Source organism: Nipponia nippon, unplaced genomic scaffold (assembly GCF_047370975.1).
Source record: "Nipponia nippon isolate SJK-2023a ecotype South Korea unplaced genomic scaffold, ASM4737097v1 scaffold_41, whole genome shotgun sequence".
NCBI classification, from domain to species: Eukaryota; Metazoa; Chordata; class Aves; order Pelecaniformes; family Threskiornithidae; genus Nipponia; species Nipponia nippon.
The window spans coordinates 470,168-483,695 of NW_028262360.1; the positions used below are offsets into that span (position 1 = coordinate 470,168).

Sequence of the window (13,528 nt, forward strand, 5' to 3'; positions counted from 1 at the left end):
CCCTCTGTCCCCAGATGACCCCGAGGGGACCCCGCCCCCCCCGGGGGACCCCGCCCCCCCCGGGGGGACCCCGGCCTCGGGCGGGGGGGTGCGGTACCGGGTGGGGGTGACGACGGGGTCCGAGTGGGGCGGGGGGACGCTGGCGGCCGTGTCCCTCAGCCTGGTGGGGACGGGGGGACAGAGCCCCCCCTGCCACCTCGACTGGCCCCTCCACCACCTGCGCCCCGGCAGCGTGAGTGCGCTGGGGGGCACTGGGAGGGACTGGGGGGCACTGGGAGGGGGCCGGGGTGGGTTGGGAGGGGACTGGGGTGGGCTAGGAGAGGGTCCGGGTGGGCTGGGAGGGGACTGGGGGAGGCTGGGAGGGGGTGGGGGCACTGGGAGGGGACTGGGGGGCACTGGGAGGCGGCTGGGGTGGGCTAGGAGGGGACTGGGGGGCACTGGGAGGGGGCTGGGGGACACTGGGAGGGGGCTGGGGTGGACTAGGAGGGGACTGGGGCCACTGGGAGGGGACTGGGGTGGGCTAGGATAGGGCCCGGGTGGGCTGGGAGGGGACTGGGGGGCACTGGGAGGGACTGGGGAGCACTGGGAGGGGGCCGGGGTGGGCTTGGAGGGGGCTGGGGGGCACTGGGAGGGGGCCGGTGTGGGCTAGGAGGGGACTGGGGGGCGCTGGAAGGGGAACTGGGAAGGACTGGGAGTACTGGGAGGCACTGAGAGGGCTGATGAGGCACAAGGGGGGATAGGGGCTGATGGGGGGGTGACAGGGGGTGACAGGGGGTGATGGGGGTGACACAAGGGGTACCAGGGGGTGACGGGGAGGTGACAGGGGGCGATGGGGGTGACAGGAGGTGACAGGGGGTGATGGGGGTGACACAAGGGGTACCGGGGGGTGACGGGGAGGTGACAGGGGGCGATGGGGGTGACAGGAGGTGACAGGGGATGACAGGGAGGTGACAGGGGGCGATGGGGGTGGCAGGGGGTGACTGGGGGTGACGCAAGGGGTACCGCGGGGTGACGGGGGGCGATGGGGGTGGCAGGGGGTGATGGGAGTGACACAAGGGGTACCGCGGGGTGACGGGGGGGTGGCAGGGGGTGACAGGCGGTGCCACCGCAGACGGTGGTGGTGGAGGTGACGTCGGCGCGGCCCTTGGGGACCCTCCTGCTGCTGCGGCTGTGGAAGGAGCCGCTGGTGTCCCTCGTCCCCGACCGCTGGTTCTGCGCCCGTGTCGATGTCACCGGGCCCCTGGGGGACGGGGACGAGGCGGGGGGCGATGACGGGGACGTCCCCAGGGCCACCTTCCCCTGCTACCGCTGGCTGGAGAGCGGCTGCCTGGAGCTGCCGGAGGGCACCGGTACGGGGACAGGGGGACAGGGGGACAGGGGGACAGGGGGACAGGGGGGGACGTGGGGACAGGGCGGGACGTGGGGACGCCATGGAGATGTGCAGACATGGGGACATATGGGGACATGGGGACACCATGGGGACATGGGGGGATGGGGACACATGGGGACAAGAGGGCACTGTGGGGACGTGGGGACACATGGGGACAAGAGGACACCATGGGGACATGGGGATGTGGGGACATGGAGACACATGGGGACACCATGGGGACATGGGGGGATGGAGACACATGGGGACAAGAGAGGACATGGGGACGTGGGGACGTCATGGAGATGTGCAGACATGGAGACAGACGGGGAGATGGGGACACCATGGGGACACACGGGGACATGGGGATGTGGGGACACCATGGGGACGTGGGGACACCATGGGGACATGGGGGGGTGGAGACACATGGGGACAAGAGGGCACCGTGGGGACATGGGGACACATGGGGACATAAGGGGGACATGGGGGGACAAGGGGACACCAAGGGGACACCATGGGGACATGGGGACACGGGAGGACAGGGGACAACGGGGACAGGAGGGACACGGGGGACATGGGGATGTGGGGACACCTGTGACTCCCATCACCCGCCGTGCCGTGGGGAGTGGGAGCACTGGGAGGGAACTGGAGACACTGGGGGGGCTGTGTCACGTGTCCCCGTGTCCCCGTGTCCCTGTGTCCCCCGTGTCCCTGTGTCCCCCGTGTCCCCGTGTCCCCGTGTCCCCCGTGTCCCCCAGCCCGGACACCGCGCGAGGCCGCTGGGGAGCCGCGGCTGCTGCAGCAGCGCCAGGAGGAGCGGAGGGAGCGCAAGGAGGCCTTCCAGTACGGACTGGGAGGACTGGGGGGGCACTGGGGGGGGACTGGGAGGGTGCTGGGAGCACTGGGAGGACTGGGGGGGGCACTGGGATGGGACTGGGACGGCACTGGGAGCACTGGGAGGGGACTGGGAGGGCAGTGGGAGGTTACTGGGAGCACGAGGGGGTTACTGGGGGTGACCGGGAGGGCATTGGGATGTTACTGGGAGGCACTGGGAGGGCACTGAGAGCACTGGAATGTTACTGGGAGGCACTGGGAAGACTGGCTGGACAGCGGGAGGGCGCTGGGAGGATACTGGGAGGCACTGGGAGGACTGGATGGACACCAGGAGGGCACTGGGAGGGGACTGGGAGGACTGGAAGGATACTGGGAGGCACTGAGAGCACTGGGGGAGCACTGGGAGGGCAGCGGGAGGTTAGTGGGAGCAGTAGGGGGTTAGTGGGGGTGACCGGGAGGGCATTGGGAAGTTACTGGGAGGTGACTGGGAGCACTGGGAGCTGGAGCCGTGTCCCCCCCAGGTGGGCACCCTACGCCCCGGGGTGGCCCTGGCGGCTGCGGGCGCTGCCCCCCACCCTCTGCCCCTGGCCACCCCCGCCGGCCTCCGCGGCCGCGCCCCCCCCCGCGCCGCTGTCCCCCAGCCTGGCCTTTCCCCTGGGACACCGCGCCAGCATCGCCGCCCGCGCCGCCGCCGCGTCAGTGCCACCGTCACCCCGCTCCCTCCTGTGTCGTCCCCCCCCCCACCCGGTGTCCCCAGGGGTCCCCGCCACCGCCCCGCTCTGGCCCTGCGGGTCATGTCCCATGTCCCCATGTCCTGTGTCCCCTCCGTGTCCCCATGTCCCCATGGTGTCCCCGTGTCCCATGTCCCCATGTCCTGTGTCCCCATATCCCCATGTCCCCCAGTGTCCCCATGTCCCATGTCCCCATGTCCTGTGTCCCCTCCATGTCCCCATGTCCCCTGGTGTCCCCATGTCCTGTGTCCCCTCCGTGTCCCCCAGTGTCCCCATGTCCCATGTCCCCATGTCCTGTGTCCCCATGTCCCCATGTCCCCCCGGTGTCCCCATGTCCCATCCCCCCATGTCCTGTGTCCCCTCCGTGTCCCCATGTCCCCCAGTGTCCCCATGTCCCATGTCCCCATGTCCTGTGTCCCCTCCATGTCCCCCTGGTGTCCCCCCAGTGTCCCCATGTCCCATGTCCTGTGTCCCCATGTCCCCATGTCCCCCCAGTGTCCCCATGTCCCATGTCCCCATGTCCTGTGTCCCGTCCATGTCCCCATGTCCCCATGGTGTCCCTCTGGTGTCCCCATGTCCCATCCCCCCATGTCCTGTGTCCCCTCCGTGTCCCCATGTCCCCATGGTGTCCCCATGTCCTCATGTCCCCATGTCCCCCACATCCTCATCGTGTCCCCACAGTGTCCCCACGGTGTCCCCGTGCCTGTGTCCCATGGCCCCATGTCCCCTGTCCCCATGTCCCATGTCCCATGGTGTTCCCCTGCCCGGTGTCCCCATGTCCCATGTCCCCATGTCCCCATCTTGTCCCCACAGCGTCCCCACAGCGTCGCCATGCCCATGGCCCGTGGCCCCATATCTCCATGTCCCCTGGTGTCCCCATGTCCCCCATGTCCCCACCCCCCCCAGTGTCCCCATGTCCCCCTGGTGTCCCCAGGCCCATGTCCCCATGTCCTATGTCCCCCATGTCCCCCACGTCCTCATTGTGTCCCCACAGTGTCCCCACGGTGTCCCCGTGCCTGTGTCCCATGGCCCCATGGCCCCATTATCTCCATGTCCCCATGTCCCCTGTCCCCATGTCCCCCCATGTCCCCATGTCCCACGTCCCCTCCATGTCCCATGTCCCCATCTTGTCCCCTCAGTGTCCCCACTGTGTCCCCATGCCCATGGCCCCGTGTCCCCATGTCCCTCATACCCCCCATGTCCCCCAGATCTCTATGTCCCCCATGTCCCCATGTCCCCATGGCGTCCCCCTGGTGTCCCCAGGCCCACGTCCCCATGTCCCATGTCCCCCATGCCCTCATCGCGTCCCCACGCCTGTGTCCCATGGCCCCATATCTCCATGGCCCCCAGTGTCCCCACGTCCCCCGTGTCCCCCAGGTCTCTATGTCCCCGTGTCCCCCATGTCCCCGCGCCCCACGGTCTCCCCGCGCCCCACGGTGTCCCCACGGTGTCCCCACGGTGTCCCCACGTCCCCAGCCAGGTCCGCGTGCGGCTCCGGGGCCTTGGCTCGGGCGGCTCCTGGCGCAGCTTTGAGGACATCCGGGAGGCGCTGGGGCGCCCCGGGACCCCCATCAGCGGTGGGTGCCCCTTCCCCGCACCGGGGGCACCCCGGCCTCCGGGAGGGGGGGACCCGGGGGGACGCGGGGACCTGCGTCAGGGCCTTGGGGGGACCCGGGCGTCCGGGGGGGACCCAGGTGTCCAGGAGGGAGGGACGTGGGGGGACCCCGGTGTCTGGGGGGGGACGGGGGGACCCAGGCACCCATGGGGGGGCATGGGGGGACCCGGGTGGCTGGGGGGGGATGGGGGGACCCGGGCGTCCATGGGGGGACGTGGGGGGACCCAGGTGTCTGGGGGGGGACATGGGGGGACCCGGGCGCCCATGGGGGGACGTGGGGGGACCCAGGTGTCTGGGGGGGGACATGGGGGGACCCAGGCACCCATGGGGGGCCATGGGGGGACCCGGGTGTCTGGGGGGGACGGGGGGACCCAGGCACCCATGGGGGGACATGGGGGGACCCGGGTGTCTGGGGGGATGGGGGGACCCGGGCGCCCATGGGGGGACGTGGGGGGACCCAGGTGTCTGGGGGGGGGACATGGGGGGACCTGGGTGCCCATGGGGGGACATGGGGGGACCCGGGTGTCTGGGGGGATGGGGGGACCCGGGCGCCCATGGGGGGGCCGTGGGGGGACCCAGGTGTCTGGGGGGGATGGGGGGACCCGGGCGCCCATGGGGGCCGTGGGGGACCCAGGTGTCTGGGGGGCCGTGGGGGGGCCGGGGGGGGCCGTGGGGGACCCAGGCGCCCGGGCCCCGCAGAGTACGTGGTGCAGCACTGGCAGGACGACGCCTTCTTCGGGGAGCAGTACCTGAGCGGGGTGAACCCCCTCCTGCTGCGCCGCTGCTCCCGCCTGCCCCCCAACTTCCCCGTCACCCCCCGCATGGTGGCACCCAGCCTCGGCCCCGCCACCGACCTCCAGCGCGAGATGGAGGTGAGGGACCCCGGGGCGGGCGGGGGCCTGGGGGTCCGGGGGTCCGGGATGGGGTGGGGGACCCCGATGTCCGCTCCAAGGTGTCTGGGGGTCCCAGGGGTCCGGGATGGGGTGGGGGTCCTGGGAGTCCAGGGGACCCAGGCACCCAGGGGGGTCCCAGGCACCCAGGGAGGGTTGGGGGTCCTGGGTGTTTGGGGCACCCCAGCCCCTGGGGTGGGGTGGGGGTCCCGGGGGGCCTTGGGGACCCAGGTGGCCGGGGTGGGGTGAGGGTCCGGGGGTCCGGGGCACCCAGGCATCCCAATCAGGGTGGGGGGGTACCCAGGGGTCCGGGGCACCCAAGAGTCTGAGGGACCCCAGCGTTTGGAGGGACCCCGGTGTCCGGGATGGGGTGGGGGACCCCAATGTCCAGCCCAAGGTGGGGGTCCTGGGTGTCTGGGGGACCCCGGAGTCCAGGATGGGGTGGGGGTCCCAGGGGTCCGGGGCACCCAAGAGTCTGAGGGACCCCAGCGTTTGGGGGGACCCCGGTGTCGGGGATGGGGCGGGGGTCCCAGGGCAGGGAGGAGCACCCAGGGGGGTTTTGGGGGGGGTGGGGGGATGGACGGACGGGACTCCCCCCGGCACCGGGGGCACCCATGGGGCGCGGGGGGGGGGTGGGCAGCGGGGGGCGCGGGGGCACCCAGCCTGCGGGCGCGCAGGGTGGGCGCCTGTTCCTGGCGGACTACGCGCTGCTGGAGGGGCTCCCCACGGGGCGCGGCGGCGGCGGCGGCGGCGAACCCCGGGTCCTGGCCGCCCCCCTCTGCCTCCTCTGGCTCAGCCCCCGCCGGCGGCTCCTGCCCCTCGCCATCCAGGTACCGCGGCCCCGCGTGGCCCCGCGTGGCCCCACGTCCCCAACCCCCCCTGTCCCCAAGCTCCACATCCCCAAGTCCCCACATCCCCACGTCCCCATGTCCCCAACCCCCCTGTCCCCCATCGCCTTCTCCTCTTGTCCCCAAGTCCCCATGTCCCCTTGTCTCCGTGTCCCTGTGTCCCCATGTCCCCATGTCCCCATGTCCCCAACCCCCATGTCCCCAATCCCCCCATCCCCCTGTCCCCCCATCCCCCCATCCCCATGTCCCTTTGTCTCCATGTCCCTGTGTCCCCACATCCCAATGTCCCCTTGTCCCCATGTCCCCGTGTCCCCATGTCCCCAAGTCCCCACATCCCCATGTCCCCATGTCCCCATGTGCCCTTGTCTCTATGTCCCCACATCCCCATGTCCCCAACCCCCATGTCCCCCATCCCCTTGTTCCCTTGTCCCCAAGTCCCCACACCCCTTGTCCCCATGTCCCCAATCCCCATGTCCCCTTGTCTCCATGTGCCCTTGTCCCCACATCCCCACGTCCCCATGTCCCCAACCCCCATGTCCCCCATCCCCTTGTTCCCTTGTCCCCAAGTCCCCACATCCCTTGTCCCCATGTCCCCAATCCCCATGTCCCCTTGTCTCCATGTCCCTGTGTCCCCATGTCCCCACAGCCCCTTGTCCCCACATCCCCACATCCCCATGTCCTCCATGTCCCCATGTCCCCACATCCCCATGTCCCCTTGTCTCCATGTCCCCATGTCCCCAATCCCCGTGTCCTCTTGTCCCCACGTCCCCCTATGTCTCCAACCCCATCTCTCCTTGTCTCATGTCCCCATCTCCCTTTGTCCCTATGTCCCCATGTCCCCCCATGTCCCCATATCTCCATGTCCCCCATGCCCCTCATCGTCCCATGTCCCCAGTGTCTCATGGCCCCATGTGTCCCCTTGTCCCTGTCCCATATCCCCATCTCCCCTTGTCGCCATGTGTCCCCATGTCCCCTTGTCCTCATGTGCCCCTATGGTGTCCCCTTGTCCCCACGTCCCTTTGCCCCCATGTGCCCCCATGTGTCCCCATGTCCCCATGTCCCATATCCCCATGGTGTCCCTATGTCCCCACATCCCCCATGGTGCCCCTTTGTCCCCATGTGTCCCCATGTCCCCATGGTGTCCCCTTGTCCCCATGCTGTCCCCTTGTCCCCATGTCCCATGTCCCCTTGGCCCCTATGGTGTCCCCTGGTCCCCATGTCCCCCATGTCCCCCCATGTCCCGTGTCCCCCTGGTCCCCATGTGTCCCCATGGTGTCCCCTTGCCCCCTTGTCCCCCCCATCCCCATGTCCCCTTGTCCCTGTATCTCCATGTCCCCCGTGTCCCCATGTCCCCATGCTGTCCCCTTGTGCCCATGCTGTCCCCCTGTCCCCTTGTCCCCATGTCCCCCTGGCCCCTATGGTGTCCCCTGGTCCCCATGTCCCTCCATGTCCCCCATGTGTCCCCATGTCCCCGTGTCCCCCTGGTCCCCATGTCCCTCCATGTCCCCCATGTGTCCCCATGTCCCCGTGTCCCCCTGGTCCCCATGTCCCCCATGTCCCCCATGTGTCCCCATGTCCCCCTGTCCCCTTGGTCCCCATGTCCCTCCATGTCCCCCATGTCCCCCCATGGTGTCCCCATGTCCCCATGTCCCCGTGTCCCCATGCGTCCCCTTGCCCCCATGTCCCCCCCCATCCCCATGTCCCTTTGTCCCCCGACCCCCATGTCCCACTCCCCGTGTCCCCTGTCCCCTTGTCCCCATGTCCCCCTGGCCCCTACGGTGTCCCCTGGTCCCCATGTCCTTCCATGTCCCTCCATGTCCCCCTTGTGTCCCCATGTCCCCCTGGTCCCCATGTCCCCCATGTCCCCCTTGTGTCCCTATGTCCCCGTGTCCCCCTGGTCCCCATGTCCCCCATGTCCCCCATGTCCCCCTTGTGTCCCCATATCCCCGTGTCCCCCTGGTCCCCATGTCCCCCATGTCCCCCATGTGTCCCCATGTCCCCCTGTCCCCTTGGTCCCCATGTCCCTCCATGTCCCCCATGTCCCCCCATGGTGTCCCCGTGTCCCCTTGCCCCCACGTCCCCCCCCATCCCCATGTCCCTTTGTCCCCCGACCCCCATGCCCCACTCCCCGTGTCCCCTGTCCCCGCGTCCCCGCTGACCCCGCCGTCCCCCCCAGCTCTCCCAGCGCCCCGGCCCCGAGGCGCCCATCTTCCTGCCGGGGGACGGGCCCTGGGCGTGGGCGCTGGCCAAGCTGTGGGTGCGCGGCGCCCACTTCACCCTGCACGAGATCGTCACCCACCTGCTGCACAGCCACTTCCTCGGGGAGGCCTTCGCCCTGGCCACCCACCGCCTGCCCGCCTGCCACCCCCTCCACCAGGTACCCCAAACCCTGCACCCCAAAACTGCACCCTCACCGGAACCCCTCAAACCCTGCGCCCCAAACCCTGCACCCCAAACCCTGCACCCCAAAATCTGTGCCCCAAATCCTGCACCTCAAAGCTGCGCCCCAAACCCTGCACCCCAAATCCTGCACCCCAAAACTGCACCCCCCACCTGCACCCCTAAAACCCTGCACCCCAAACCTGCACCCCAAAACTGCACCCCAAACCCTGCACCCCCACCTGCACCCCAAACCCTGCACCCCAAAGCTGCACCCCAAATCCTGCACCCCAAATCCTGCACCCCAAAATCTGTGCCCCAAATCCTGCACCTCAAAGCTGCGCCCCAAACCCTGCACCCCAAATCCTGCACCCCAAAACTGCACCCCCAACCGCACCCCAAACCCTGCACCCCAAAGCTGCACCCCAAATCCTGCACCCCAAATCCTGCGCCCCTAAAACCCTGCACCCCCCACCTGCACCCCAAATCCTGCACCCCAAAATCTGTGCCCCAAATCCTGCACCTCAAAGCTGCGCCCCAAACCCTGCACCCCAAACCTGCACCCCCCACCTGCACCCCAAATCCTGCACCCCAAAACTGCACCCCCAAAACCCTGCACCCCCCACCTGCACCCCAAATCCTGCACCCCAAAATCTGTGCCCCAAATCCTGCACCTCAAAGCTGCGCCCCAAACCCTGCACCCCAAACCTGCACCCCAAAGCTGCACCCCAAATCCTGCACCCCCCACCTGCACCCCAAATCCTGCACCCCAAAACTGCACCCTCACCTGCACCCCTAAAACCCTGCACCCCAAGCCCTGCACCCCCACCTGCACCCCAAACCCTGCACCCCAAAACTGCACCCCAAAGCTGCACCCCAAATCCTGCACCCCAAAATCTGTGCCCCAAATCCTGCACCTCAAAGCTGCGCCCCAAACCCTGCACCCCAAACCTGCACCCCCCACCTGCACCCCAAATCCTGCACCCCAAAACTGCACCCCCAAAACCCTGCACCCCCCACCTGCACCCCAAATCCTGCACCCCAAAATCTGTGCCCCAAATCCTGCACCTCAAAGCTGCGCCCCAAACCCTGCACCCCAAATCCTGCACCCCAAAACTGCACCCCCAAATCTTGCACCCCCAAATCCTGCACCCCAAACCCTGCACCCCAAAGCTGCACCCCCCACCGGCACCCCCAAACCTTCGCCCTGGCCCCCACCGCCTGCCACCCCAAACCCCTGCACCCCAAACCTGTGCCCCCCCCAAACGCGTCCCTGTGCCCCCGCAGCCTGGCGGTCCCCTCCCCCTCCCCCCGCCCGGGGGGTGTCTCCCCGTGTCCCCCTCGCCCGCGTCCCACGTCCCCACCTCCCCATCATCTGCATGTCCCCATGTCCCCATGTCCCCATGTCCCCATGTCCCCCCTTGTCCCATGTCCCCATGTCCCATGTCCCCATCACCTACATGTCCCTTGTCCCATGTCCCCATGTCCCCATGTCCCATGTCCCCATCACCTACATGTCCCTTGTCCCATGTCCCATGTCCCATGTCCCCATGCCCCATCACCCATGTCCCCATGTCCCCATGTCCCATGTCCCCATCACCTTCATGTCCCATGTCCCCATCACCTACTTGTCCCATGTCCCCATGTCCCCATGTCCCATGTCCCCATCACCTGCCTGTCCCATGTCCCCGTGTCCCCCATCTCCCATGTCCCCATGTCCCCTGATGTCCCCATGTCCCCAGCTCCTGCTGCCCCACTGCCGCTTCACCTTCCACATCAACATCTTGGCCCGGGAGACGCTGCTCAGCCCCGGGGGCATCATCGACCAGGTCAGCCCCACGCCAGCGTCCCCACGGTGGCACCCGGACACCCGGGTCCCCGTGGTGGCACCTGGACGCCTGGGTCCCCGTGGTGACACCTGGGTCCCCCAGGGACGGGGGGAGTTGGGGTGCGGGGCGGGGGGAAGGACGGAGGACACTGAGGGGTGGTGGCCTCCCCAGGCCACGGCCGTGGGGCGGGAGGGGACACTGGAGCTGGTGGCCCGGGGGACGGCGGCGCTGACCTACACGGAGCTGTGTGTCCCCGATGACCTGGAGCACCGCGGCGTCACCGACATCCCCAACTACTACTACCGCGACGACGCCCTGGAGATCTGGGGGGCCATCGAGAGGTGGGGACGTGGGGCTGGGACGTGGGGTGGGGACGTGGGCAGGGGGACAACGGGGTGGGGCCATGGGGATGGGGCCGGGGGGGGGGGGACGTGGGGATGGGGACATGGAGGTGGGGCCATGGGGACAACAGGGGTGAGGCCATGGGGATGGGGACATGGGGATGGGGACAACAGGGGTGGGGACAACAGGGGTGGGGCTATGGGGATGGGGACAACGGGGATGGGGACATGGGGATGGGGACATGGGGTGGGACGTGGGGATGGGGACATGGAGGTGGGGCCATGGGGACAACAGGGGTGAGGCCATGGGGATGGGGACATGGGGATGGGGACATGGGGATGGGGACAACAGGGATGGGGACAACAGGGGTGGGGACATGGGGATGGGGGCGTGGAGGTGGGGACATCAGTGATGGAGGTAACAAGGATGGGGACATGGGGACAGGGACCCGCAGGGATGGGAGCTGCTGGGGGTGACGCCGGGACAGTCGGCATGGCCCTGTCCCCATGTCACACCGGTGTCCCTGTGGTGGCCCAGCTTAGTGGAGGGGATCGTGGCTCTCTACTACCCCGAGGACAGCGACGTGGCCGAGGACCACGAGCTCCAGGACTGGGTGGGCGAGATCTTCACCTATGCTGTCCTGGGCAACGAGAAGACGGGTAGGGGGCCCAGGGACGGTCATGGCCACGGTGATGGTCATATGATGGTGGTGGTCATGCATGGTGATGGTGACCACCATTGGCCATCGTCATGGTTACTCCGTGGTAATGGTCACGACGATGGCGACTGTCATGGTGATGGTTGTTGGCACATCATGGTGATGGTCGTGGTTGTGGTCACGTCATAGACGGGGTCATGGCCACGGTCGTGGTCCTGCCGTGGTCAAGACGTGGGATGGGCATGGTCGTCGTCACAGTCACGGTCATGCCATGGCCATGGTCAAGACGCGATGGGCATGGCCTTGGGCATGGCCATGGTCCTGCCGTGGTCGAGACATGGGATGGGCATGGTCAAGTCCATGGTCATGCCACCAGCTGAGCATGTGATGGCCACGCTCACGCTATGGCCGTGCCAGGTGGCGGGTCGGTGGGGGCCCGTGCGTGGGGCACTGGCGGGGGCTGCCCGCGGTGGGTGAGGTCATCGCTGACCTCATGCTGTCATTCCCCCCCGCCTCAGGCTTCCCCTCGAAGCTCTGCAGCCGCCCTGAGCTGGTGAAGTTCGTCACCATGATCATCTTCTGCTGCTCCGCCCGGCACGCCGCCGTCAACAGCGGCCAGGTGGCACCTGGGGGGATGTGGGGACACGGGGGGACACGGGGGGACACGGGGGAACTTGGAGGGTGGAGAGACGCAAGTGCCCATGTAGGGCCCAGAGGTGGCTGCGGAGCCACCTTGGTGGCACCTGGGGGGGACATGTGGGAGGTGGAGAGACCCAAGAGCCAATGTAGGGCTTGAAGGTGGCCATGGAGCCACTCTTGGTGGCCACAGGGGACTTGGGGATGTGACAGGCACCTGAGTGGCCCCGGTGGGACCCAGGTGACCCCAGGGCAGGTTGGGGGGCCTGGACACCTGGGCTCCCCCACTGACCCCACCCCCATCCCAGTACGACTACGCCGCCTGGATGCCCAACACGCCGGGGACGCTGCGGCGGCCACCGCCGCGGACGAAGGAGGAGGCCACCGCCGAGCTGCTGCTGGCGACCCTCCCGTCCCCCGACGCCACCGGCGCCCTCCTGGCTCTGCTCAGCGTCGTCAGCTACGAGGGTGGAGAACCGGTGAGGGGGGACCCAGGCGTCCGGGCGGGGACCCCCGGGTGTCCCCAAGGGGACCCAGACGTCCGAGCCCCCCCCCCTGACGCCCCCTCCCCCCCGCAGCGGCCACTGGGCTCCCGCCCGCAGGAGCCCTTCAGTGGGGCAGCCCCACGGCGGCTCCTGGGCTCCTTCCGGCGCCGCATGGCCGCCATCTCCCGCCGCATCCGGCAGCGCAACGAGGGGCTGGCGCTGCCCTACCCCTACCTCGACCCCGCCTGCGTCCAGGAGAGCGTCGCCATCTGACCCCCCCCCTCCCGCCGCCATGTCCCCAACCTCCCCCGGGATGTCCCCAACCCCCACCTCCTTGGACCATCCCCAATGTCCCCACGGTGTCCCCAACCTCTCTATCCCAACCCCCCCAACGTCCCCGACCCACCCCTGGTGTGTCCCCCCCCCCAGATGTCCCCAACCTCCCCATCCCAACCCTCCTGGGATGTCCCCAACCTCCCCACGGTGTCCCCAACCTCCCCATCCCAACCCCCTCAATGTCCCCCCCCCACCCCTGGTGTGTGTCCCCCAGGTGTGTGTCCCCCAGATGTCCCCAACCTCCCCACGGTGTCCCCAACCTCCTTGGACCATCCCCAATGTCCCCAACCTCCCCATCCCAACCCTCCTGGGATGTCCCCAACCTCCCCACGGTGTCCCCAACCTCCCCACAGTGTCCCCAACCTCCTTGGACCATCCCCAATGTCCCCAACCTCCCCATCCCAACCCTCCTGGGATGTCCCCAACCTCCCCACGGTGTCCCCAACCTCCCCATCCCAACCCCCCCAACGTCCCCGACCCACCCCTGGTGTGTCCCCCTCCAGATGTCCCCAACCCCCCGGCGGTCCCCCACCTCCTTGGACCATCCCCAACGTCCCCACGGTGTCCCCAACCTCCCCA

At 68.8% G+C, this 13,528-nt stretch overlaps 1 protein-coding gene across 1 annotated transcript; it reads left to right on the top strand.

The window, feature by feature from the left end:
- The first annotated feature begins 858 nt into the window (after positions 1–858).
- Positions 859–12,886, top strand: LOC148052945 (polyunsaturated fatty acid lipoxygenase ALOX15B-like). Its single transcript, XM_087777759.1, has 13 exons — positions 859–876; positions 1,112–1,349; positions 2,125–2,209; positions 4,408–4,508; positions 5,246–5,418; positions 6,114–6,266; positions 8,461–8,661; positions 10,406–10,492; positions 10,664–10,833; positions 11,372–11,493; positions 12,011–12,111; positions 12,437–12,607; positions 12,707–12,886. Exons 1-13 carry the CDS (start codon positions 859–861, stop codon positions 12,884–12,886), a joined length of 1,800 nt encoding a protein of 599 aa, XP_087633885.1.
- Positions 12,887–13,528: the final 642 nt, after the last annotated feature.

What these genes read in the sequence shown, in the direction of transcription:
- LOC148052945 (XM_087777759.1), top strand. An exon ending in GAGCGCAAGGAGGCCTTCCA is followed by an intron (nt 2,210 to 4,407) that starts GTACGGACTGGG and finishes CCACGTCCCCAG; the next exon opens with CCAGGTCCGCGTGCGGCTCC. An exon ending in GCTACGAGGGTGGAGAACCG is followed by an intron (nt 12,608 to 12,706) that starts GTGAGGGGGGAC and finishes TCCCCCCCGCAG; the next exon opens with CGGCCACTGGGCTCCCGCCC.